This window comes from Protomyctophum bolini (assembly GCF_963924005.1).
Source record: "Protomyctophum bolini genome assembly, chromosome: 9".
NCBI classification, from domain to species: Eukaryota; Metazoa; Chordata; class Actinopteri; order Myctophiformes; family Myctophidae; genus Protomyctophum; species Protomyctophum bolini.
Genome location: NC_137870.1, coordinates 8,085,044 through 8,112,576, shown reverse-complemented (window position 1 = coordinate 8,112,576; position 27,533 = coordinate 8,085,044). Strand labels below are relative to the sequence as shown.

Sequence of the window (27,533 nt, the reverse complement as noted above, 5' to 3'; positions counted from 1 at the left end):
AGCGCTGAACTGGGACTGCTCTGCTGCTGCTGGGGACCTGCTGAGCTGTACTGTGGCCTGTTACACCTCTAACATAGGTCTAAAACCGCCATAATAAACTGTGTAAAAGTGAACCTTTTAGGCTTAGTGTTATAGCTATATATAGATATATAGACTCTGCGCAAAAAGCTTGGAATACGGATGTGTATATTACAGGAAACTCCCGTTAAACTTTTCAACAAACTCCCGAATTGTACCATCACACCTGTATATAAAAAAAAGTTAACTTTTACACCAGTTTTAAGCGGCTTTTAATTAAACAGAGGTCTAATGGCCGAGTGTTGCTCAGTGGGGCGTGTATCTGGGAGTGGTGTGCTGCTGCTGCTGCTGGTGACCTTTGCCCTGTGTGTGTGTAGCTGGGTGTGTGTTGGCTCTAGGCTCGGAGCTTCTGCTTTCTGCCTCCCTTCTGGGGGTGTGGTGGGGCGGGGTACTGAATCCACCCCCCCCTCCTCACCCCTTCCTTCCTTCCCTTCCTCCTCCTCATCCCCCATCATGCATCTGGCTTCCCCCCCCCCCCCACACCTCCCCGATCTGAGTCGAACAACGCCCTCACAGCCACGCCTCTACCTCTCCCACTCGCTTACATCCATCGCTTTCTCTCTCGTTGTGGTACTAATTAGTAGGGGTGTGACGATACGATGCGTATCACGATACGACACATGGACGATATTGGTTCATTATGGCGATACGATACGATTCAATGATTTGAAATCGATACAGTAACTATTTAGCAAATGCATTAAACGTGTGTGAAACTTGAGAATAGTGCAGGGAAAGATGTATTATTATGGCTATAAATGAGTAAACACAGTGATTCTCTGGCAAATAGACGGACATTGTATTTGAACACATGTGGACAAACCCACAACTTGACATGAACACAGAGAATACACACATCCATAGAACAAGTGTAGCGATATGAAATGGAAAAGTAATTCAACTAATATGTTGTCTTCTTAAAATTGTACTTAGTATTGATGACATTGATTATTTCCATTGCAAAACGATACGATACACAGTCAAACGATGCAATATTTATACTTTTCTTAAATTAAAATGTATATTTCGATACAGTTACTATCATTACACCCTTACTATTTAGTCATCTGAAATGGTTTAGACTAAACTAAAGTCTTAGTCTCAGTCGACTAAACATATTTTGGACTTAGTCTTAGTGTTCATTTTCACAGTAAAGTCTTATTTAGTCTTAAGGGCCTTTCAAACGGGAAGCGAGGAACGCACACGTTGTTGCCTGGACCAATGAGAGGTCTGCTTGCTACAGGTGTTCTAAAGAGAGGCGCGACAACGCAAAGCGTAAAGGAAAAGCTGAACCGAATCCACGTCTGGTGAGTCGCGGGCGTGTACACGAAACGAGCACGCTTGCAACAAATTCGCTCACGTAAATAATACGCTTGCGTTGTCGCACCGCGACTGCTCCCCACAGCGCAAAAAAAAACGCAGGTCTCATTGAAAATGAACTATAGGCGTGTTATATCGCTTCACGTTTGAAAGGTCTTTCAGCCATGTTTAGTCATCTGAAATTTAATTAATTTAATATCAAAATCTTAGTATTTTAGTCAGCAAAATTAACACTGCCCCACCTCTCTCTTTGTCGCAGAAGCTTTGCTAACTCTGTAGCTTTGTAGATTTTCCGATCTGCAAAAAAAAAAAAAGAAGCTTGGGGGTGGGGCTCTGGGATACATCCCATAATAAGCTGTCATTGTGTGACTCGTCTTAGCTTCCATCTGATTGGCTGGTGTGAGATGATATATATGACATGAAAACACTCATTGGCTGAAGTGGGGAATGGGTGGGGCCAGGGGCGGGGCTTATCCCACCTACTGACGTCAAACCCACGCTGTGCGCCCCGGAGTCGCCCAAGTGCTGTTCCCGTTCAAAACCGCATTTAAATTTACACTTTGTTAAAAAAAAAATTATAAAACAAATGACATGAGAAATTCTATCGGGGATTTGGCTCTGTACCGTTTGACATTTATTCATATTAGGACATGTTATATAGTGACATTTCTTTTAACGTTAAAGATAGGAATTTTTACGTGGCCTTTATTTTTATATTCTTTGGATAAAATAGGCCTAATTTCACCGTCGGATGATGCTTCATAACCATTATGAGTAAAGAACACGGATATTATATTACGTGATAATAAAAAACATTGTTGTTCAATCCAGCTCAATCTGAGCCCTAATTCAGAGGATAAACATCAGCGTTTGATGCCAGATTTAGGTGTACTGTAACCCCGCCCACCCTCCAATAGCCAATGAGGAAAGAGAGACAGCTGACCGGCACTGCTTCCTGTCTCCACCCCCCACCACACCCACCATCACCCCTCCCCCCCCCCCTCCCCGCGGTACCAGGTACCTGGCGAACCGCTCCAAACGCCACACCACGCACGCGCTCACGTGCACGCCGCAGCACGCCACAGAGCCCCAGGGGGCGGAGTCCCAGCAGCGGGGGGGCGGCCCGCAGGCCCCCGGCGGCCCCTCCCGCCAGAGGGGGGGCGGCGGGGGGGTCTGCTGGGGCCCCGACACACACACCACCACCCGGTGAGGAGGGAGGCACGCCACACGCACGCACGCACGCACGCACACACACACACACACACACACACAGACACACACATCCACCGTAGACATGTTATGAGTTAGGAAGCACTCGTTTTCAGTAAAGCAACGTCCATAATGTGCAAATTCAAAACGGGTGGTATGCAGGGCCATTGAGTGATACAACAACCGCTTCCAAACTCCAGCACTTTAAAAAAAATCACCTGCAAGAAATGTATTGACAGGAAGTAGCTCATAACATGTCTACGGTGGATTTTTAATTATGAAACAAACACATTGCAGAAAGAGGATAATTCAAGCTTTTCGTACAGATGCAATGTTGGTGAGTTTGACGTTGTTTAATCAGGACTTTTCTGTTTCTGTTTGGATGAATGGGCTGTCAATGGGAAGTTGCGGCTTGTTACGAACACATTTTGTGCCCGAGACGTCCGTGGACGTCTTTGGTATTACCCCGCGTGCTGTGCCCAAGACGTCTGTGGACGTCTTTGAAAATAAATAAAAATTAAATATATTTTTTTAATAAAAATAAACTTTTTTTAATACATGGTGCCAAAGTTTGTGTTATTGCCATTGAGAATGCATTGGGCATTTAAGTTAAATAACACAGAAAGTATCAAACATTTCAAAGTAAAAAGTTCCAGCATGTGTCTCCACAGTCAGCTGAATTATAAAAAGTGTGAATGGAGTTTCTAGGTGAAAGTGATTTTTTTGAGTTGAGTTTAAATGGCAAGATGGCTGCGGTCTGCATAATGGTCTATTTCTATTACATTGTATAGGTTACAACAGATCTGCGATGGGTTAAGTCGTTAAAATCAGTATTCGTGTACATTTGTGTCTGCTGCTGCTGAAAAGTTTTGAAAACATTTTATAGCAGTCATATTTCACAGTCCTATTTACATATTTTCGGGCAGAAACCTCAAATAATAGATACATGTACAACTCCATCGCGTGTCTCGCGAATGGCTGATTGGCAAGCTCACAGCCCGTCGCAATGCGACTTGAGCTTGTAGATCGTAGATCCGTTTAAAATAGTATGTACACAGAGGAGCTCCTTTAACGTGTGTGTGTGTGTGTGTGTGTGTGTGTGTGTGTGTGTGTGTGTGTGTGTGTTCATGCGTGTCATTGGTGTGTGTGTGTGTGTGTGTTCATGCGTGTCATTGGTGTGTGTGTGTGTGTGTGTGTGTGTTAATGCGTGTCATTGGTGTGCATGTACCACGCGTCACTTTGCGCCACACCCGTTTCCCTGCTGCGTGTGTGTGTGTGCGTCCGTGTGTGCGTGCATAGGTCCAGTTACAAGGACTGCAACACCCTCCATCTCCCCATGGAGAGGTTCTCTCCGGTCCGACGCTTCTCAGACGGAGCTCAAACCATCCAGGCCTTCAAGGCTCACCTGGAGAACAGCTCTCTCATCAGGCAGCTCAAACAGGTGAGAACTAACCTCGCCTCACCAGGCTTTCCACCGCCTCGGAGGAAAGCCTGGTCTCTGTTTCAAAAGTCTGTATGATCCGAGCTGGGGCCGGATGATGTGGTTACGTCATGTTGTAGTATTGTTTTGTAGTCGCCAGACAGGATGAACAGGCGGCGACAACTTCCTTTTCCCTCTCAATAAAAGCTCTCGCTTACGAGAGCTTTTATTGCTTTTATTGAAACAGGAAGCAACAAACAGCTTCCTGTTTGTTGTAGGCAAACCATTGCCTACAACATGACGTAAGCATATCATCCGGCTCCAGCCCGGATCATATACCGAAATGAAATGGTGCCCAGGCTAGGTGAGAACAGCTCTCTCATCAGGCAGCTCAAACAGGTGAGAACAGCTCTCTCTCATCAGGCAGGTCAAACAGATGTGTCGATTTTGTCGTCTACATCAGGGGTTCTCAAGGTTTTAGGCTGGGGACCCCGGGAAATGCTTTGGCCATGTCTCGCGATCCCACGCCCGGCCCCCCTCCCACACCCCCCCAATACAAATTGACTGCTTCAATAACCTTAATAACAGAGAACATACATCATAAATCATTAAGGAAATGTATCCATGTAGTAATTGTAAACTCTTAATTTCCATTTTCCAGCCATTCAGTTGCCAAAAAATAAATGCGACCCATGCGTCAGGTTTCACGTGACAAAAAGACCAACAGTCCATTTAGACCAAAATACTTCTTGTGAAACCGCCATTACTACAGATGTATCCGTTTAGCTATAGAACGGCAAACTCTGCATTCGCTGTATCACGATGTGTACGATATCTCTCTGAAAAGACGTCGCAGCGTCTCGACGATATCCTCCACCACATTTATCGCCCGGCCCTAGCTTTTCGTGGAAAGGTCAGAGGTCACCTCAGTCTGTTTACATGGCCGTGTGTGTGTGTGTGTAGGAGTGTGAGCAGCTCCAGAAGATGTACGCTGCTCCGCAGGACGAGAGACTCCTGGAACACACCCAACAGCAACACATGATGTACCAGCAAGAGCAGCACGCACACACACACCAGCACATCCAGGTGGGTGCACGCACACACACACCAGCACATCCAGGTGGGTGCACGCACACGCACACCAGCACATCCAGGTGGGTGCACACGCACACACACACACACCAGCATATCCAGGTGGGTGCACACACACACCAGCACATCCAGGTGGGTGCACGCACACACACACACACACACCAGCACATCCAGGTGGGTGCACACACACACACACCAGCACATCCAGGTGGGTACACACACACCAGCACATCCAGGTGGGTGTGCACACACACACACCAGCACATCCAAGTGGGTGCACAGACGCACACACACACACACCTACAAACCCACACACACACACACACTAGTACCTAACTAATAAGTGGCCAGCAGTGGAGCCTTATTGCCTTTCATGCTATATCATATGTGTTGTGTTGTAGCACCCTCTACTGGACAAATGGGTGTACAGAGTGAACCTCGTACTACATCACATGAACAGACATTACAATTAGGGATGTTCAGTTAAACTTAACGGTTAACAATTAACAGAAAATTCTGCGGTTCTATCATTGGGTGGTTAGTTTAATGCTGCGTGTAGCCACAGAAACGTCTCTGCTTTAGCATTTGATGTGACAGACAAGACGGTGCACTTTTCATACAAAGATGCCATTGCCTGGCCCTGTGTCTCAAATGGTAAAATATGTTTTTGATTAAGGAATATTCTATCCCTTTTTTATTCTTTCTGTATAGTAAAAAAAATACCTCCAAATTGTACTTAATTACAGTATTTAACACTTATACCTCATTGGCCGAGATCTACATCAATTAAAGCTCATTTAATAACACTTATTTTGCAGCGGATTTCTTTTTAATAATAATGGCACTAAAGTGCTGGTTTGTGAGTTTGTGTGTTTGTACTTTGTATGCTTCCCTGTGTTGTCCTCATTGGCTGATAAGATAAAGTGTGCTCCCCTGTGGTGTGTCCTCATTGGCTGATCAGATAGTGTGCTCCCCTGTGGTGTGTCCTCATTGGCTGATCAGATAATGTGTGCTCTCCTGTGCTGCGTTCTCATTGGTGGTTGTGTGTTTCCTGTCAGGCCTTGTCTCTAGGTCACGGTGAGAGCCAGCCCAGTCACCTGACTCACCAGCTTCAGAGGTGAGCATGCACGTGCACACAAGCGCACCGTTCAATATGTGTGGTAAGCCAGAGGTCGAACCTTTTCACATCAAGGACCCCCAAATTGACACTACCGCAGACCCCCATTTGAAAAGAAATACCAGGGACCACCGGACCACCCCCCATGAGAAGATTCTTACGGCTCTAGCAGTGATTCTCAGCCATTTTCATTTCAAGGACGCACAGTTTTACATGCATTAGTCTACTGACCCCCATTTAATGGCATTTCTATCTCTGGGAGCCCAATTCACCTTTAGCTAAGGCACGCCCTCTCCCACTTAGACACCTTCCAGCTCATTCTGCTGGATCCCTTCTCCTCTAGTCCCCTCCCTGACTGACATTTGAACCTAGTTTTTATGATTGGAACAGCTGCATATGATTTTCAGCTGCATTTTTAGTCATCGTACCTTTAGTTTTTATTTAGCTTTTGTTTAGTGTTCCGTCGGTGACAAAAGATGGTCTGCAAAAAGAAATTCGTCATAGTTTTAGTCAACGAAATTAACCCCCTGCGGTAAATGCCCCCCCCTCCAGGTTGCGCATCCAGCCCCCCTCCAGCCCTCCCCCGACGCATCCCAGCAACCACCTCTTCAGACAGCCAACCAACCAGAGCCCGCCGCCCATGCAGGGCCACGGTCAGTACTACGACTCCCACAATGCAACGCTGTTGCTTTGGTAGTTAACTCACCCCCACTGCCTAGAGATTGTCTTTTGACGCCTTCTTTTATATTGATTAAGTTTCATAACTCTGTTCTGCACTCGTCTGTATCACTTACTGCCGTGTGACCGATAAACAGGAAAAGAAATAAGCGGCAGAGAAAAGATCTCTTCTCCACTAGTCCCCTCCCTGACATTTAGTTCTACTGGATCTTCTATATTGATTAAGTTTCATAACTCTGTTCTGCACTCGTCTGTATCACTTACTGCCGTGTGACGGAAGTAAACAGGAAAAGAAATAAGCGGCAGAGAAAAGTCACATGGCTTATGAAGTCTACGGGAACAGATTATTATTTTCCAGGCTGCGTTTTTGAGTGGTGCAACCACTCCTATAGACAGCTGTGTGTGTGGCTATGCCCCTGGGTCCCTGGGTCTGTCCCTGTGTCCCTGGCTGTCTGTGTCCAAGCACGAAAATAGCGTTATAGCATCTGTTCACCACCAAGTGTCACTGTTGCACAGCCTAACACAGACACACACAGGCAAGGGAGGAGGGCTAGTACAGTACAGTACAGTACAGCACCACTCACTTCAGATTAAGATTTTTTTAAATCAAAACAAGCTTGGCTTGTGGCTAAGCGTTTATGATCGGCGGTTGCAAACCGTGTGTTTTGGGTGAATTAAATGGCATTCGCGGGACACGTTTTACGTAGCCGATTCTACACGTCCTGTTTTCCGGGAATAATGAAATGGTTCTCCGTTGACATGAATTGTGGCGGTTTTAGCTAAGTTAAAATGCAATTGACCCATTCTGAACGGGAACCCATTTTCGTGTTAGCATCATGTTATGCTTTAGCTATTGAAAAATAGCAGATCTACAAGCTCATAGCGCGCCACCGAGTGGCGCGCTACGAGCTTGTAGGTCTGCTATTTTTGAAAAATCGAAGAACGACTGACATTTTTAGAATCTGATCTCGGGTCAGAATGGCTTAATCAGACCAGTGTGTGTCCAGGGGAAACCTCGTATGAATCTGATCTCAGGTCAGAATGGGTTAAAGAAGGATTAAATATGCTAATGATGTGGTTATCAGGAGCCTCGTACCAGCACGGCGCTCCGTCTCTCTACCAGGCCCAGAGCGGAAGCCCCCCGACGCCCAGGGCCTCCATGACGGCCAATCAGCAGCCGGGATCCGCACGCGCCGGAGTGCCATTGGCCCAGGGCCAGCAGCAGGTGACCTCAAGAGAACCAATCGAAAAGTTTCAAACCCTTTGACGTGAAACTAGTTTGAGAAAACACGTATACTGTACATGTATGTTTCCAGCGTTCTCATTGGTTCCCTCCCGTGTCCGTCATTTCCAGGTGACCATTCAGGTGCAGGAGGTGGAGCGGGGGGGCCAGGCCTTCCTGACGTGCGGACACCGCGTGCTCGGCAAGCAGCTGAGCGCCGACAACGCCGAGACGCACAGGTGACCATGGACACGCCCCCCCAAAACCACATGCCACGCCCACAATGACATGCCACGCCCACCCTCCGATGCACCCCACTGCAGTGCGCACACACACACACACACACACACACCTTACTGAAAAATAATAATAATAATTAAGAATATTAAAAATTCTTATGGCATCCGGTACTTAATTGGCAATTAGACGTCTAGATGTTTATGGCTACCAAACTGTTTTAATATTGTTTTTGAATACAAATTACATTTCAGATAAATGTAAAAGGCATCGTTATAAAAGAAATTACACAGGGCAGAGTATGACAAATATCTTTAATAACTTTAAATGAATGACATTTCATAATTGTACACTTAGAATTTCCTTTGGAAACAGCTGATAACCACAGTCATAACAGTAGTCGTAAGAGTTTGACGTAACTGTCTGTCTGCCTGTCTACCTGTCCCTCTGGCTGTCTGTCTACCTGTCCCTCTGTCTGTCTGTCTGCCTGTCCCTCTGTCTGTCTGTCTGTCTGTCACAGCCGCAGCCTGGGACGTTTCTCGTCGGGCTACGACCAGGCCCAGTACAACACCCACCTGTTCGGGGGGGGCGACCCCACGGTGGGGGCTCCCGGCTCCTCCCCCTACGCCCCCTACCTGCAGGTGGGGGGGGGGCTCAACGTGCCGGGCCTGGACGGCCCCTCCCCCTACGGGGGCGGGGCCGGGGTCTACGGCAGCCCCTCGCCGCTGCAGCAGGCCCTGCTGTCCCCCACCCCGCAGGAGTACCGGCCGCCCCAGCACCACGTCACCCCCACGCTACAGGTAAACCCCCCCCCACTCAGTAGGCGTTTCTGCTTTACTTCCAGGTTTGATGATGATGTCACACGCATACCCTCTATTGCCCGTTAGATAACGATGAAACAATTAACGTGGTGTGTGTGTGTGTGTGTGTGTGTGTGTGTGTGTGTGTGTGTGTGTGTGTGTGTGTGTGTGTGTGTGTGTGTGTGTGTGTGTGTGTGTGTGTGTGTGTGTGTGTGTGTGTGTGTGTGTGTCACCATCGCCCCTCCCTCCCTCCCCTCTCAGGGTCTGCTGTCGCCCCGCCACTCCCTGACGGGCCACGCGGACCCCCGGCTCAACCCCCAGGACCTGGCCGCCCTGCTGAAGAGGCAGAGCGCCCGTGGAGCCCTGGGGACCGCCACCCTCCCGCCCCACCACACCCCCCAGGAGTACGCCGAGATGCTGCTGAGCCTGGAGGGACCCTCGCAGGTACGGGCGCACCGTTATGAAATGACTACCCATCTCCCATTATTGGCAGGGTCATATCCGCCGATACCGATTGATTCCGATATTATAGGATATTCTACCACAGGTCGTTTCGAGGAAGCAATCTGATTGGTTGAAACAGCCTTCTAGCCGTGGGTTAAACCAGCACCATTCACCACCTAATCAAAACAAAGAATTCAGCTCTAGAGGATGTGGCTGAAGCAGCTAAATGTAGCCACAACACTCTCGACAACAACGGGAAGTATGATGTAATCTACCGCTACTAGCGACTGGACAGCGGGGGGGGGGGGGGCGTCTAACACATGATCTTTTCTTAGAATTAGACGGGATGATTTAGACCGAGTTATTGTAGATCTGCTATTTTTCAATAGCTAAAGTATAATAATGTGTAATCGTTTGACAGCCTAAACTAAAAAACGAAATCAAAACTTCCTCGCAGGCGGGAGGGGGCTACCACCACCTGCTTCAGATCCGGCCTCCGGACGTCGTCCCCTCCTCCAATCAGCATCAGGGGGCCGGGGCCAGCCTGACTCACTCGGAGAGCATGGAGGAGGACGAGTCTCCGCCCCCTGTCCCCCCTGGCCACTCCCCCTATCACTCCCACCTCCACGAGGGGGGTGGCGGGCTGCTGGCCAAGGCCGAGCACGAGCTGCTGGCGCCCCCTAGAGGCAGCACGCCGCCCTACGCATCCCCCACGCACGGCAGGATACACCACGCTGCGGCGGGGTACATGCACGGAGGCAGAGGTACGCGCACACACAGACACACACACACACAGAAAAATACACATACGAGACCCACACACACACAGAGAGACACTCGCACTGAGAGACACACACAGTCACACACGTGAGCACACTTGTACGCACGCACGCACGCACATACGTCATCAAGAACTCTCTTAATGTTGGTCAATGGAAATGTGCTCAGTTTTGCCTATTTTCTGAATGTTCATTTCAATAAATAAATTAATACATTTTCGACTATTCTAATTTATAATGAACGTTTTCAAAATCGTCAGTGAAATGAACCAATGGGAAGACATGAACCTGCCTCTCTCTCTCTCTCTCTCTCTCTCTCCCCCTCCCTCCTCAGACGCAGAGGAGCTCAGGACCCCAGCAGGGCAGGCCATGGAGGTGCCTGATCTAAACGGCGTGGGTGGCTACCCCCCGCGGACCCCGCCGCAGGCCGCCGCCGGCTTCCGGACGGGCCGCGGACCGCTGCAGCGCCACCACACCATCCAGACCTGTGACGACGCCTACGTAAGACACGCCCCCAGTTTAAATCAGTTAAAGCTGCTATACGCAGTAATATGCCTTTATTATTATTACCTTCTTTTTCTTCTGCTATTCAGACAGCCAGCAATGAGTAAAATGCTCCGCCAAAAATGTAGTCTCTGACACATCTAGGGGCCACAATCTGCATTCAAAGATGTTCTCAGTGATAATTGGATCAAGGCACTTGATTTGATTGGCTCTCACGGCGTGCTGTGTCTCATCCTGTGCAGGACCAGGTGGAGCCCATGTCTGGGATGAGCCTATTGGCTGGCAAGGCGCTAAGCTCCGCCCGCATGTCGGATATCCTCAGTCAGACGTCGCTGACGGGAAGTCAACAACAGCTGCACCAGCGGGAAGACTCTGGTTAGTAGCACACACACACACACACACACACACACACACAGTCACACACACACACACACACACACACACACACAGTCACACACACACACACACACACACACACACACAGCCCCACACACACACACACAGTCACACACACACACACACACACACCCTAGCCAGCACACTATAGGGCGAAAGCAAGGCCCCAGTGAGGCTCTCCAACGTTGAAGCACTGGGCCCTAGTGGTAAGAGGAGGTACTGCAGGCGGACCCGTGGAGGTATGACAGGTGGGCTTTAACGTTGAATGCTCGTTTGCACTTTTTTTTGGACACCACATTTGGTGTCCAAAAAAACGCGGAAGTAGACGGTCCTTCCGGGTGCTTCAAAACGCCACTGAGCAACTTCCACTGACATGAATAGCAGGGGGCAGGGGGGTCTATCCTTCTTTATACTCTATGGGCGAAAGTCCCTCCCTTCATTTGTGGGGCATTTAACTGTCGCTCCACAGACAGGGGGTCAGACGTTATTTAGCCAAGAGCGCCATCTGTTGTCACCAAAAAACTCAATATATCCACGCTTGGTTTCGACTTGGGTTCACCCTTACACATGGAAAATATGGACGTTATTCAACTCAAAAGTGAGCAACAAACGTCTCTCTCTCTCTCTCTCTCTCGTCACCAACGATCTGTGACTATTTTTAAATGTGAGGTTAAAAAAGTTAAAATAGACGGCAGTGTGGCCATGTTATGCTTTTAGATCGACTTTTGACTGTACTCTCTCTCTCTCTCTCTATCTCAGCGTGTGACGTGGAGGGGGAGATCCACCCATCCTCCTGCTACCCCTCCTCATGCACCAGTGACATGTTGCTGAGCTACAAACCCCCCGATCTGACATACAGCATGGAGCAGGCTGGAGTCTAGCAGGTACACACTACACGCTATGCACTAAACACTACACAGTGCACACTACCCCCAACCCGACCTGACATACAGCATGAAGCAGGCTGGGGTCTAGCAGGTACACACTACACCCTATCCCCTAAAACACTACAAATTACACACTACACACTATCCCCTAAACACTACACATTACACACTATCCCCTAAACACTACACACTACCCACTATCCCCTAAACACTACACACTACCCCCAACCAGACCTGACATACAGTACAGCATGGAGCAGGCTGGAGTCTAGCAGGTACACACTATGACATCAGAGACACTGGGCTCACTGCTATAATCTAAAACCACATATTACACACACAAAAACCCCAGGAAAGTATTCTAAATCTTCTAAACGTCATTAACATATATACTTACCGTATATATGTATATTCTTTATTTTAAATTGTATGTCCATCTAATTCATGCATCCTTGATGTTTGACTTTTACTAGGGGGGGGGCGGGGCTTGTTGCCATGGTGACAAGAGATTCCGGCTTGTCGTGTCGACTTGGAAGTTCGAGCGGCGGACGGACAACGCCAAACTACCACCACCACCGGGGGGAGCAGTTGTTCTCTGTCATTTATCTGTCTGCTGGGTGGGGGGGGAGGGGGGGAGGGGGATCGTTGTACAAAGTTCAAAGTGCCAGCGTTTTATTTCCGCACCACATCATCGTTGTTTTTGTTCTTATCTCGGTTTATATTTCGGTTTCCTTTTGGTTTTCACTCTCTCTCTCTCTCTCTCCGTCGTCTGATCGGTTAGATCGGGGCCTCGGTCGGCCGTTTTCCCTCTCAGCGCTAACACACACCCCCCCCTCCTCCCCCAACACACACACACACACACACACACACATACATACATACACAGGTCATGTGACCTCGGCGTCGGAGAGATTATTTCTCTTCTTCTTGCACAATCTAAAGTCGCGGGGGAATTCTGCAGCTCAACGCACGCGCGCGCTCACGCAGGCGCACGCACGCACATGCACACGTACACACACACAACATGGAGGACGACACATTTCTTGCCACAAACCCAAAGTATTGACTTGTCACATGGGTGCGTGTGCGTGTGTGTGTGTGTGTGGGGAGGGAGGGGGGGTGGTCGGTCGGACGGACGGACGATTCTGAGGTTCTCCGACCAAACCAAACCCTGACAACCCCCCCCCCCCCCCTCTCCCCCGTCACGTAGAGTGGTCCATTCCAGAGAGCGGACCGCTGAGCTGAGAGCCAATGAGGAGGCCCGCCCACTTTGGGCCAATGAGGAGGGGTGTTAGGGGGGGGGGGTTGTTATGGGCGTGTCCATGAAAAGCACCTCCTATGACGTCGCACAGGACAAGACGCCATCATTTCCTTCTAGTGTCATTATTATTCGTTTTCCCTACTCTTTTTATTTTTTATTTTTTTATTTTTACAGCTTAATGTCAAGTTGTACAAACGAACGGTCATTGTTACTACTTCTTATTATTATTATTATGACTTTTTTTTTTCTGTACAAGAAGTTTTATTGTTGTTTTAATGGTTATGATAATAACTGTTTATTATTATATTATTATTATTATTATTATTCAAGGAAAAGTAACGACTGTGTTTTGCAAAGGAAGACAGCGTTCGTTGTTTTATGATGATTACTAAAGAGTAATTCTGCACTTTCAGTTCAAGCCATCTCTCTCTCTATCACCCTCTATCTCTCTCTATCACCTTCTCTCTCTATCTCTGCTTCTCTCTCTGTCTCGCTATCTCTCCATCGACTATACCTCTCCTCTCATGTCATAACCATTGTTCCATTCCATCTCTCTCTCTCTCTCTCTCTCTCTCTCTCTCTCTCTCTATCTTACCCCCCCCCCCCCCCATGTCAGTGTGCTTATAGTTCAAGCTGACGTCATTTGCCAGAGTTTAGGATATATACTTTGTCGTATGTGTGACGGTGTTTTTTCCCCCGTACGCCTTGAAAAAGAGCAGGCGATCTACAATCCCTATACGGCGCAACGCGTCGCCTGTTTTGGGACACCCACCGGACACCCACCGTCATACGAACAGAGGATAGCGTCGGGCTTATCCTTGTACAGTCGTTCCCGTTGTATAGGAAAAAAAAAACGCTATTGCAGTTTCTGTATCAAAAAGGTTTATTTCGTTAACTGTTTTTTTTTCTTCTTTTTCTTTGTCTTTTTTTTTCGCCGGGGAGGTTTCTTTTTCTTTTTTTTAAAAATAACGGTATTTGTTTATCATTTATATTTTTGGATTTTATATATATATATATATATATATATATATTAAGATTTCTAGCCAAAAGAGAGGAGAGAGAGAGAGGGAAGAGAAGAGGTGTCGTCTAAAGAGATAACAAAACAAGATTGTTATTTGTTTTTATTATTATTAATATTATTGTTATCATAATGTTCAGACACTTGAAGATAAAAAAGACGAGACTAATTATTTTGTGTTGCTTTTCTTTAAAAAAAAAAAAAAAAAAGAAAGGAAAAAAAAGTATAATTTCAATCATTGATGTTGTCGTGGGGCGTTGACCATTCTCAATGTTTTTAGGGGTTTTTTTAACGGTGGGGTTGTTGATGCCAGAGCCATAGAGTAAGACAGAGTTACGACAACTCCGTTCACTTCTATTGGAGAAGACTAAGAGTGACAATGTCCTGACTGGATCGGAAACAGTTGACAGAATGCTCTGGACTCGGGCAACAAGCCCATGCAGCTTTAATGATCTTAAATCCCTTTATTTTAGATTGTTTTTTTGTTGTTGTAATAGTACAACATAAACATTACAGAGACTTTAGTTGTCACTGTGCAATACTTGCAATACTAAAACTGTTGTCATGTTGCACACATGGCTAAAATTAGCTGATATTTGCGCCACCCTCGTCCCTCGTTGGGAAAACAATGAATTTCAAACTCCAGCTTGTCGTCATTCTCCAGGCTGCATGAACGGCGATCGAGTGCTCAGTTTTTCTGCCCCCTCAATGTCGCAACTCTGTCTTACTCTATGGCTCTAGTTGGTGTGTGTGGGTGGGGGTTTGTGGGAGGGGCTTGTTGCTTTGTGGGCGTGGCTTGGAGACAGGGTCGCTCGGGTGCTATAAATATACATAAATTAACAAGCGGACGTTGATGTTTGGAGAAAAGAAATTAAAGACGTAAAAAAAAAAAAAAAAAAAACTTTGTAAAATAGCCGACATATCATTGGAGATGGACCCCTCTCTCTCTTTCTCTCGCCCACCCTCGTCGACGCCACCATCTATCCATCCGGCATGGATCGATTGATCGACACACCTGCATCAGCTCTTCTTCTTCTTCTGATTGGCTGAAAGTGTTGAACGGGGAACATTAGCCCCTCCCCCCCTTGCTACTACGCAGAACCATTCAGTACTTTCATCACCTCCCACCCCACCCCCGCCCCAAGCTGTTCTCAGATATAAATGTATTATTTTAGGACCCCTAGTTTGCGCCGACGTTAGTGCCACGAGACCCCCCGAGTTCCAGATTTGGCTCCTGGGACCCCCATCCCACTCAAGGGCCCATGGGGGTGGGGGGGGGGGGGTCCATCAATGTTATTTTTTTCAACTTTTCCTCCCGGAACTATGTGTTGACACACATCATCATCCTCATTTGTCTGAGAGTTGGTTTCATCTCCCGTCGTCTAAAAAAAAATGAGCCCCCCCCCCCCCCCCCCCCCCCTCTCGGATTCAAACCTGTTGCTGGAGGAGGAAGAGGGACATTAAAGCCAAAACATCTTCTCTGCTAAGCTCTAAGGGAGGCCAAAAACCTCTGCTAAACAACAACGCCAAACCGTGGACAGAATGGACGACTGGACGTCTGCAGGATGTGGTTGAAATGTGTGCTCTAAAAACACTTGAAGTGATGTGAGGTTGTGTGCTGCTGCAGTGGTTCCCAAACTGTGTCATGTCGAGGACCCCCAAATTGACACTAATTATCCCGTTGACCCCCACCATTTGAAGAGATATGTCACCTACCCTAGGGGACACGGGGAGAACATGTGAGGGCACCTACCCTAGGGGACACGGGGAGAACATGTGAGGGCACCTACCCTAGGGGACACGGGGAGAACATGTGAGGGCACCTACCCTAGGGGACACGGGGAGAACATGCGAACTCCACACAGAAAGGCCCTTTCGCCGGGTATGGGCACTGATGACGCGGAGGAGAGAACACGCCCACAGCCGTCCCGAGCGGGAATCGAACCCAGGACCTTCTAGCTGTGAGGCGACGGCACTACCGACTGTGCCACCGTGCCCCTCCAACCCGTTTAATTTCAAGGACCCCCAGTTTGACATGCATTATTAGTCTATACGGACCCCCATTTAATGGCATTTCTGTCTCTGGGACTCCAATTTATATTCAATCAATGTTAATGTAACTCTTTAAGTGTACAAATGTAACCATTTAGTTCCTTTTGTACACTCAGAGTTATAGACCCATTCTCCATATTCAGACCGCAGCCATCTTGCCATCAAGGTGATTCACGAGGTGACACTTCCCATAGAGAGCCCATTCATCCAAACAGAATAGTCCTCTCTAATTATATTAAGACACCGTCAAAATCACCAACATTGCAGCTGTAGGGACAGTATGGAAGCGCTCGTTATCAGTAAAGCAACCTCCTGCTGCCTCCTGCATTATGTGCACATTCTAAACGGGTGGTACGCCTGGGCCGTTGAGTGATAGTCAACGAGCGCTTCCAAACTCCAGCACTTAGGAAAAAAAATTCATCTGCAAGGAAGTTCTTGACAAGAAGTAGCTCGTAAAATGCCTACGGTGGATTTTTATGAAACAAACACTTTACGGATTGAAAAAGGATAATTCAAGCTTTCCCTGCAGCTGCAATGTTGGTGATTTTGACATTGTTTAATATAATTAGAGAGGACTTTTCTGTTTGGATGAATGGGCTGTCTATGGGAAGTGTCACCTATAGGTATCACCTTGCTGGCAAGATGGCTGCGGTCTGAATAAAGAGGATAAGTGTCCATTTGGTTCTATTGGACTATTATTTAGCTGGAGACCCCCTGGAACTCCCCAGTTCACATATGTTTATTTTTGGGGGGTCCCCAGTTCACATAGGATTATTTTTGGGGGGTCCCTAGTTCACATATAGGGGGTCCCCAGTTCACATAGGATTATATTTTGGGGGTCCCCACAGTTCGCATATATAGGATTATTTTTGGGGGGGGGGGGGGGTCCCCAGTTCACATTATGATTATCCCAATCTGTGCCAGAATCTCGTGAATAGCTATTGTATCCAACAGTGCCATTCACGAACAAACACACACACACGTGTGCCAGTACAGTACAGTTACAGTATACAGTAGAGGGACCGCCACACGGTAACTGTCATTTCTCTACCGTTTCGGACGCGGGGCAGCTCGTCGGAAACCGGGCCGGCACCCCGGGTGCGTTCCTGTGGGTCTCGAGCTCCTTATAAATCCTTAATCCATCACGCGTTGATAGGATGTGGCTCCAATATGGAGGGATATCACTTCCGGGTCGGGCGGAAGTGGTCTCTTCTGTCGCTCTGCGTTTTCCGGAGGCGCTATAGCCTCATGATCCCGCCTACAGTAACGGGAGGGAACGTGTTATTTTTTGGGGGTCAAGGCCTGAAGAGGTTGAGAACCACTGCTTGCGTGTCGCGGTTGTGAAGCGCTTTCTTTCTGGCTCTGATATTTCTGGTGCACGACAACAAAAATTATGAAGTGAGGCTTTTAGAGTGTGAAAAAGAATCCTACTACAGGAGCGTTTGTGTTCGTGAAGCTGTTGAAAACCTTTTTTGTGAATTCGATTCTGTATTTGTGAGAATCTGAACGTTTCCGAGGTGAAAGAAAAGGCTTTCAGTGACTTGAAATCAGCCTGGCAGACAGACAGACACACAGCAGCTGAAATCAGCCTGACCGACAGACAGACACAGCAGCCACTGGAATCAGCCTGGCAGACAGACAGACACACAGCAGCTGATATCAGCCTGGCAGACAGACAGACACACAGCAGCTGATATCAGCCTGGCAGACAGACAGACAGATACACATCAGCCTGACCGACAGACACACAGCAGCCACTGAAATCTGATTCCTCCTCCGTCGTCATCCCTCCATCATCCCTGCTGACTCCTCCCCTTGAATGGAGGTTAAAGGTCATCCCTGCTGACTCCTCCTCCTCCGTGGCCATCCCTCGCTCCTCCAGCGTAGCTATATCTTCTCTCCTTTCCCTATCGGTTCTTTTTTTATTTGATTTAGTCTTTTATTTTATTTTAATGTTCCTCCCTTTTTGTTTTGTTTTGAGTACAAAAATACTAAAGTGCAACAACGATGATTAAAAACAATACCAACCAAACTGAGATGAATAAATAAAGAAATATATATAAATAAAGAAATAATTTAAAAAGTCTTGCCGTGTGTGTGTGTGTGTGTGTGTGTGTGTGTGAGAGAGAGAGTCAGGTGCAGTTTGTTTGTGTGCTCTAGTGCACATGCAGACTGCACAGCTGGATTGCATGCAGCCCTGCAGAGAGAGAGAGAGAGAGTGTGTGTGTGTGTGTGTCGCTGCAGTGTTCTGCGTTCCACTGCTCTGGTCTGACTGTACACCTGCACTGCAGAGGATCAGTGTTGCCAGATCCTGCGAGAGAGAAACGAGCAAAATATCTCAATATATGAATATTTTACGAGAACACAAAAAAATAGCCCAGCTTTGCTTTGATAACGGCCGTAAATGCATGTTGTGTTGTTGAGTCTCATGTCTCACACCTTCCTCTTGACAATACATACAACCTAGATTCTCTGTGGGGTTCAGGTCAGGTCAGGCCAGTTGGCTCGTCAGTTAAGCACAGTAATGCCATGCCATGGTCTGTACTGTACACTAGTTGTTTTGGCTCTGTGGGCAGGTGCCAAATCCAGCTGGAAAGGAAAATTGGCATCACCATGAAGATTGTCAACATACTGTATGTATGTTACGTTTGTTTAACCGGGACAATACAGAAACAATGTATGTAGAACATGAACGCGTTGCTTTATACATATAGGGTTCATAGCCAAGGCTAATTTCAACCCCAGTCCCTGGTTAGGCCTTTATATACTTCCATATTTCTATACAAATATGATCTAGCCTATACCTATACTAAAAACAATCGTTTACAAAAGCAATTAAATGCATCTAATATAATATACTATACAATTCATATTTTACAATAACATTAAATACCTATATTACATTTACTTCTAAAACAAAAGTAAAGATGCACCCAGGTAACCAGTCAGACACTATACATGTGAGCACTGTTGATTTGATTTCAACCATAGTTTGAGTCCTCTGTAGAACAACACGTTACTATACCGTCCGTCTCTAGTTTTAGACCCGTAGGCAAGGAAAGAATGTCAGAAAGAATTGTTACACCCAGCGGGAACAATACAGTTACCACTTGTTGAGGCTTGTGTAGTCGCTCTACCAGAGCTCGGAAGCACAATGTACTCCAAAATGATGGCTGTGTTGAAACAATTCTTACGTTTTCACGTCAGTCAGTTAACATGGCCAAAATCATCACTGTTTTAGTGTTTTATGAAGTCCAGAGTCTCGACACAACCATCTATTATGATATTACATAATTGTACATTGACAAGCTTTATGTTCTTCCTTTTCAGGCAGCACGTGGACTGGCACCTGAATGCGCACAGAGCCAGAACTACAAGTATAGGCTACTAACTGGTGTACTGACCAGCCAACTGGCCTGACCTCTGAACCCCACACAGAATCTATAGGTTGTATTGTCAAGAGGAAGGTGTGAGACTATACAGATAGGGTAAATTGCCGATCACTGATCGGAGTGAATATCGGCTGATACGGCCGATCACTGATCGGTGATCGGCCGATTATTGGAGCATCTCTAATGAAAACAAGCAGCCAGGATAGTCAAAGTGTATGTGTTTAATAATGTTTAATGAAAACAAGCAGCCAGGATAGTCAAAGTGTATGTGTTTAATAATGTTTAATGGAAACAAGCAGCCAGGATAGTCAAAGTGTCTGTGTTTAATAATGTTTAAGCCGGTGGTTCTCTGACATTCAAGCGGACATGGCAACGTTCCAGTCCAGAGCAACAGACTGCAGATCATGCAGCGTGGAGTTTAAATAGAGATTTATAGTGCTAAGTGGAGGGGGGATCGATGGAGGAGAGGAGATGAGATCCTGTTACCTTTCAGCTGACAACTCTGCGTAAGCTCTCTCTCTCTCTCTCTCTCTGTCTCATTGACTTACACCCAAAATGCTTTAATCAGTTGCTTTAGGCCTAAAGTAGGCCTCTCACTCGCTCACTCCAGCATGGTGGTGTTACGGTGAAACTGGTGACCTGCTGAAATGTGATTATGGGTGTTGGAATTTGGCTTCTCTCTCTGTAGCACGTGATGCTCTCTCTCTCTAAGTGTTAATGGATCATTAATGTTTGATGAATTTCTGTTAATCTCTGCACTGTCTATTCATCATGCTGCTTTGAACATGTGAACACATTATGTGCTCTCCTCCTCTCCTCTCCTCTTACTCCTCTCCCTCAATCTCTACCAGCCTTCCTCTCCTCTCCTCTCCTCTACTCCAGGGGGAGAGGGGGTCTCCTCCTCTCCTCTCATCCTGCTCTGACTTACTTGGTATTCCTCCCTCTCTCTCTCTCTCTCTCCCCCCTCATGTCCTGTTCCTCCTCCACCCTCAGGGGGCGACATCGTGCCTCTGCCTGCGTCAGACCCCCCCCAACCCCTATTAGTGTGTGACGCTCTGTTAGTGTGTGATGGTGGTGAGTGGTAGTGCGTGTGTGTTGGCGTGCACGTAGATGCAGATCATCTGAGGCAGCCTCCATCGTCGTCCTCTCCTCTCTGCTACCATGGAGACGCTCTCTCTGTGTCCACTGCACCACTCTCCCAGGTAACTGTGTGTGTGTGTGTGTGTGTGTGTGTGTGTGTGTGTGTGTGTGTGTGTGCGCGCGCGCGCGCTTTGCAGAGGTGCAGTTTGATTGTGTGGTCGAGTGCACATGCAGACAGCTGTGTGTGTGTGGCTACTTGCTGCACAGCAGTCCGCCATGCCAATGGTTGTCTGTCTGTCTGTCTGTCTGCCTGCCTGCCTGTCTGTCTGTCTGTCTGTCTGCCTGCCTGTCTGTCTGTCTGTCTGTCTGCCTGCCTGCCTGTCTGTCTGTCTGTCTGTCTGCCTGTGGAAACACTATACTTATAGTATACACTATACAGTATGTGTTGACACAATCTGATTGTAAGACGTGAGAGAGACACGTGTGTGTGTGTGTGTGTGTGTGTGTGTGTGTGTGTGTGTGTGTGTGTGTGTGTGTGTCACTTAGTGCTTCCACGCAAGGTAGTTATTCTTTAAGGAAAGGACGTCATTTTGGCTATCATGCTACGAAGCTGCGGCTTCAAATGCTGTCATCACTGAACATTATCACCATTTAATCACTGAATGGACATTATCACATTTAATCACTGAATGGACATTATCACATTTAATCACTGAATGGACATTATCACATTTAATCACTGAATGGACATTATCACATTTAATCACTGAATGGACATTATCACATTTAATCACTGAATGGACATTATCACATTTAATCACTGAATGGACATTATCACATTTAATCACTGAATGGACATTATCACATTTAATCACTGAATGGACATTATCACATTTAATCACTGAATGGACATTATCACATTTAATCACTGAATGGACATTATCACATTTAATCACTGAATGGACATTATCACATTTAATCACTGAATGGACATTATCACATTTAATCACTGAATGGACATTATCACATTTAATCACTGAATGGACATTATCACATGTAATCACTGAATGGACATTATCACATTTAATCACTGAATGGACATTATCACATTTAATCACTGAATGGACATTATCACATTTAATCACTGAATGGACATTATCACATTTAATCACTGAATGGACATTATCACATGTAATCACTGAATGGACATTATCACATTTAATCACTGAATGGACATTATCACATTTAATCACTGAATGGACATTATCACATTTAATCACTGAATGAACATTATCACCATTTAATCACTGAATGGACATTATCACATTTAATCACTGAATGGACATTATCACATTTAATCACTGAATGGACATTATCACATTTAATCACTGAATGGACATTATCACATTTAATCACTGAATGGACATTATCACATGTAATCACTGAATGGACATTATCACATTTAATCACTGAATGGACATTATCACATTTAATCACTGAATGGACATTATCACATTGAATCACTGAATGGACATTATCACATTTAATCACTGAATGGACATTATCACATTTAATCACTCAATGGACATTATCACATTTAATCACTGAATGGACATTATCACATTTAATCACTGAATGGACATTATCACATTTAATCACTCAATGGACATTATCACATTTAATCACTGAATGGACATTATCACATTTAATCACTGAATGGACATTATCACATTTAATCACTGAATGGACATTATCACATTTAATCACTGAATGGACATTATCACATTTAATCACTGAATGGACATTATCACATTTAATCACTGAATGGACATTATCACATTTAATCACTGAATGGACATTATCACATTTAATCACTGAATGGACATTATCACATTTAATCACTGAATGGACATTATCACATTTAATCACTGAATGGACATTATCACATTTAATCACTGAATGGACATTATCACATTTAATCACTGAATGGACATTATCACATTTAATCACTGAATGGACATTATCACATTTAATCACTGAATGGACATTATCACATTTAATCACTGAATGGACATTATCACATTTAATCACTGAATGGACATTATCACATTTAATCACTGAATGGACATCACATTTAATCACTGAATGGACATTATCACATTTAATCACTGAATGGACATTATCACATTTAATCACTGAATGGACATTATCACATTTAATCACTGAATGGACATTATCACATTTAATCACTGAATGGACATTATCACATTTAATCACTGAATGGACATTATCACATTTAATCACTGAATGGACATTATCACATTTAATCACTGAATGGACATTATCACATTTAATCACTGAATGGACATTATCACATTTAATCACTGAATGGACATTATCACATTTAATCACTGAATGGACATTATCACATTTAATCACTGAATGGACATTATCACATTTAATCACTGAATGGACATTATCACATTTAATCACTGAATGGACATTATCACATTTAATCACTGAATGGACATTATCACATTTAATCACTGAATGGACATTATCACATTTAATCACTCAATGGACATTATCACATTTAATCACTGAATGGACATTATCACATTTAATCACTCAATGGACATTATCACATTTAATCACTGAATGGACATTATCACATTTAATCACTGAATGGACATTATCACATTTAATCACTCAATGGACATTATCACATTTAATCACTGAATGGACATTATCACATTTAATCACTGAATGGACATTATCACATTTAATCACTGAATGGACATTATCACATTTAATCACTGAATGGACATTATCACATTTAATCACTCAATGGACATTATCACATTTAATCACTGAATGGACATTATCACATTTAATCACTGAATGGACATTATCACATTTAATCACTGAATGGACATTATCACATTTAATCACTGAATGGACATTATCACATTTAATCACTGAATGGACATTATCACATTTAATCACTGAATGGACATTATCACATTTAATCACTGAATGGACATTATCACATTTAATCACTCAATGGACATTATCACATTTAATCACTGAATGGACATTATCACATTTAATCACTGAATGGACATTATCACATTTAATCACTGAATGGACATTATCACATTTAATCACTGAATGGACATTATCACATTTAATCACTGAATGGACATTATCACATTTAATCACTGAATGGACATTATCACATTTAATCACTCAATGGACATTATCACATTTAATCACTGAATGGACATTATCAGTAGATACTATTGAAGTAGGTGAGATACTATTGAAGTAGGTGAGATACTATTGAAGTAGGTGAGATACTATTGAAGTAGGTGAGATACTATTGAAGTATAGGTGAGATACTATTGAAGTAGGTGAGATACTATTGAAGTAGGTGAGATACTATTGAAGTATAGGTGAGATACTATTGAAGTAGGTGAGATACTATTGAAGTAGGTGAGATACTATTGAAGTATAGGTGAGATACTATTGAAGTAGGTGAGATACTATTGAAGTAGGTGAGATACTGACCAACCCGTAGGTGTTTTGTCATCATTCTGTGGGTCGACAGTCAGTAGCAGTTCGGGACAAACGCTGTCGCCCCAAAAACATGATTTACTATTGGGTCCACAACTCGGAGGAGTCCGCTCGAACTTCACACCGTTGGGCACAGTGACTCGCCTCTCGTATAGCTCAAGTTCTCGCAGTCAAAAATAAGAACAACAAAACACCTGCAGGTCAGTATCACACATCATCATCATCATATTTCGATAGAATAAAACACGGAAAATGGCCCTCGTCTCTGCCTTCAGACAGTTTGTTGCCAGAAGCATAATTTGGACAGAGAGTCCACGGTCGAAATCATGAACTTTACAATGCCACGCCAGACTTCTCGGTCCTTGATCCCCAGGTCACTCTCTGCTGATTTCTGATCGTCTGCACCTTTGTTAAATTGACGCACACCCGTACACATGCACACACACTCCCCTCTCTCTGTCGCTCTAATTAATTAGTCTCATGTCGCGCAGCTGCGTCTAGGTTCTCCCGGTGGATCCTGCCGGGAGCTGCCTATGCCATAGAAAGCATACTGTAGGTGGACGCCAGGCTTGCCCCGAACAAATATAGGGATTATCATACTATAGACATGTCATATATGTCACATATAGCCCAACATCCTAGTCGGATATCCCCATGTATGGAGACTAAATATCCCATGAGCAACTCTCCCAGATCTGATAATATGAATGGAAGTGAGAGTCTTCGTTACACTCATTTCGGCCGCTTGTGTTTTGCAGTAATAATAATAATAATAATCAAAAGCTACATAGTAACTATAGTAACTATAAAGTTTTCAAGTACAGTACTTGAGTAAATGTACTTATAGTGCTTACTAGTTCCGAGCGTCATCATGGCGTCTGGAGCGTCCTTTCCTTCAAAAAGAGCTTCCTCGTTTCCTTTCCTTCAAAGAGAGCAGACAGTGAGTGGTCACATGACCACTGAGAGGCATTACCACTGCTGCACGCACGCACGCACGCACGCCTATTCTTTTTACAGTCTATGACGCACGCACACACACACACACACACACACACACACACACACACACACACACACACACACACACACACACACACACTTTCAGACTACTGTAGGGATGAGTCATCATGTACATATTGTGTTTTCTAGGTCATCATAATGCTGTCCACACAGCTGTTTGTGTTTGAATCATATAGTAATTATGTTTTTGTGTGTGTGTGACGTGTGTGTGTGTGTGTGTGTGTGTGTGTGTGTGTGTGTGTCATATTCGTCCAAGAGTAATATTTGTGTCCAAGAGTCTCCATCAGTCCTTATAGCTCCCTAACATTTTAGCCTAGTTTTTATTTAGTTCTCGTCATAGTTTTAGTCGACAAAATTGATTGTGGCTTGACTTGACCATTTTTTACTGTGTTTGTGTGTGTGTGTGTGTGTGTGTGTGTGTGTGTGTGTGTGTGTTGTGAATGACAACGTGTGGTGTTCTGTTGTGCAGGAGGTAGTTGTGTGTGAGTGTGTGTGTGTGTGTGTGTGTGTGTGTGTGTGTAGGACCGGTGCTCGGGGGGGTCCGGTATGAGGTGTGTGAGAAGGTGGACTTCGGGCATGGCTGTCTGCCTGCTACACACTCTGCTGTGGACCTGGACAGGTGAGACACACTCTGGACAGATAGACACTAGGTGGTGCTATAGAGCACCTGCCTTTTGCCCTCTGGACCCTCTAAATGTCTGTGCACGCCACTGGACAAGACAACCCTCTAAAGGTCTGTGCACGCCACTGGACAAGACAACAGCCTGAGATCAGATTTAGCTTGGAAGTGGTCTTTTCAGAGCAGCATGCCGAGAGAGAGAGAGAGAGACATAGACAGACAGACAGACAGACAGACAGACAGACAGAGGGAGACAGACAGAGGGTCTTTCATGTGTAACCCTGTCCGTGTAGCTGCGCTCAGCGCTCTGTGAGGCCTGTTAGGTTCTGCTGTTCTGACAAAACACTCGCCAACCAAAAGGATAACGTAAGGAATTCCTCTATGCAGCTCTGCGTTGTTTAACGCCATAAAACGCAGTGGTTCCCAAACATTTTCATGTCAAGGACCCCCACATTGACAGTAATTAGCCCCGCAGACCCCCATTTGAAAAGGTATATGCCAGGGACCCCCATAAAGAGAAGAGATTTTTACGGCTCTAGCGGTGACTCTCAACCTGTTTAATTTCAAGGATCCCCAGTTTGACATGCATTAGTCAGAGTCTATATACAGACCCCCATTTTATGGCATTTCTATCTCTGGGACCCTCAATTTATATTGTAAAAAAAACAATGTACTCCAAGAGTATATCAAATGGAACCAAATGGACCCATTTGGAATTGGTGGAATTAATAAATATAAATTAAAAGATGAATAACTAATATCTAAATACTGAATCAAGCAACTTAAAAACCGTCTGGGGTGTTCATAAGAGTAGACAATAAAATGGCCAATTTTTTATTTTATTTTCTTTTGTAAGTGAAATATCCCTTCAAGTAAACGATTGTGTACTTTTTCCCGCCCTAACCCACAGGTGCCATTGAGCCCGCCCCCAAGATCGACGGGCGGCGCCGGTCGGCCGTCACGCTGCGCGAGAACATGACGCACCGCTTCAACTGCCAATCGGACGGCTCGTACGGCCGGGGGGGAGGGGCGGAGTCCGCCCAGCAGCAGGCCCCGCCCCCGCTGCTCACCTGGTACCTGAACGGCGAGCGGCAACGCCAGCCCTTCCCGGAGCGCGGGCGCCTGGTGATGACATCATCATTACCGCCGCGGGCACGTAACAGCAGCTTCTCGCTGCTGGCCAGGAAGTCGGACCGCGAGCTGGTGTGCACGGCGGACAATCCCAGCACGGGAGAGAGCGCCAACGCCACGGTCACACTCAACGTGCTGTGTGAGTTAAAGATTCTATTGGCTGCTGGTTGAGTGCAGGGACAATGCTATTGGCTGCTTTAG

The 27,533-nt window shown here is 45.6% G+C and overlaps 2 protein-coding genes across 2 annotated transcripts in view; both read left to right on the top strand.

Moving 5' to 3' along the window:
* sik3 (SIK family kinase 3) overlaps positions 1-18,600 on the top strand; it is a 57,445-nt gene extending 38,845 nt beyond the window's left edge. Inside the window, exons 15-28 of the mRNA XM_080773102.1 lie at positions 2,416-2,604; positions 3,907-4,048; positions 4,991-5,113; positions 6,178-6,236; positions 6,789-6,889; positions 8,000-8,139; positions 8,269-8,375; positions 8,894-9,173; positions 9,435-9,617; positions 10,075-10,381; positions 10,731-10,897; positions 11,143-11,275; positions 12,056-12,180; positions 12,657-18,600. Of these exons, the coding sequence (XP_080629228.1) occupies positions 2,416-2,604; positions 3,907-4,048; positions 4,991-5,113; positions 6,178-6,236; positions 6,789-6,889; positions 8,000-8,139; positions 8,269-8,375; positions 8,894-9,173; positions 9,435-9,617; positions 10,075-10,381; positions 10,731-10,897; positions 11,143-11,275; positions 12,056-12,177 (2,053 nt within the window). The 3' untranslated portion in view covers positions 12,178-12,180; positions 12,657-18,600. The remainder of the gene's footprint in view (positions 1-2,415; positions 2,605-3,906; positions 4,049-4,990; positions 5,114-6,177; positions 6,237-6,788; positions 6,890-7,999; positions 8,140-8,268; positions 8,376-8,893; positions 9,174-9,434; positions 9,618-10,074; positions 10,382-10,730; positions 10,898-11,142; positions 11,276-12,055; positions 12,181-12,656) is intronic.
* Positions 18,601-26,143: 7,543 nt separating this feature from the next.
* Positions 26,144-27,533, top strand: part of tmem25 (transmembrane protein 25) — a 4,527-nt gene continuing 3,137 nt past the window's right edge. Inside the window, exons 1-2 of the mRNA XM_080772042.1 lie at positions 26,144-26,201; positions 27,112-27,471. Of these exons, the coding sequence (XP_080628168.1) occupies positions 26,159-26,201; positions 27,112-27,471 (403 nt within the window). The 5' untranslated portion in view covers positions 26,144-26,158. The remainder of the gene's footprint in view (positions 26,202-27,111; positions 27,472-27,533) is intronic.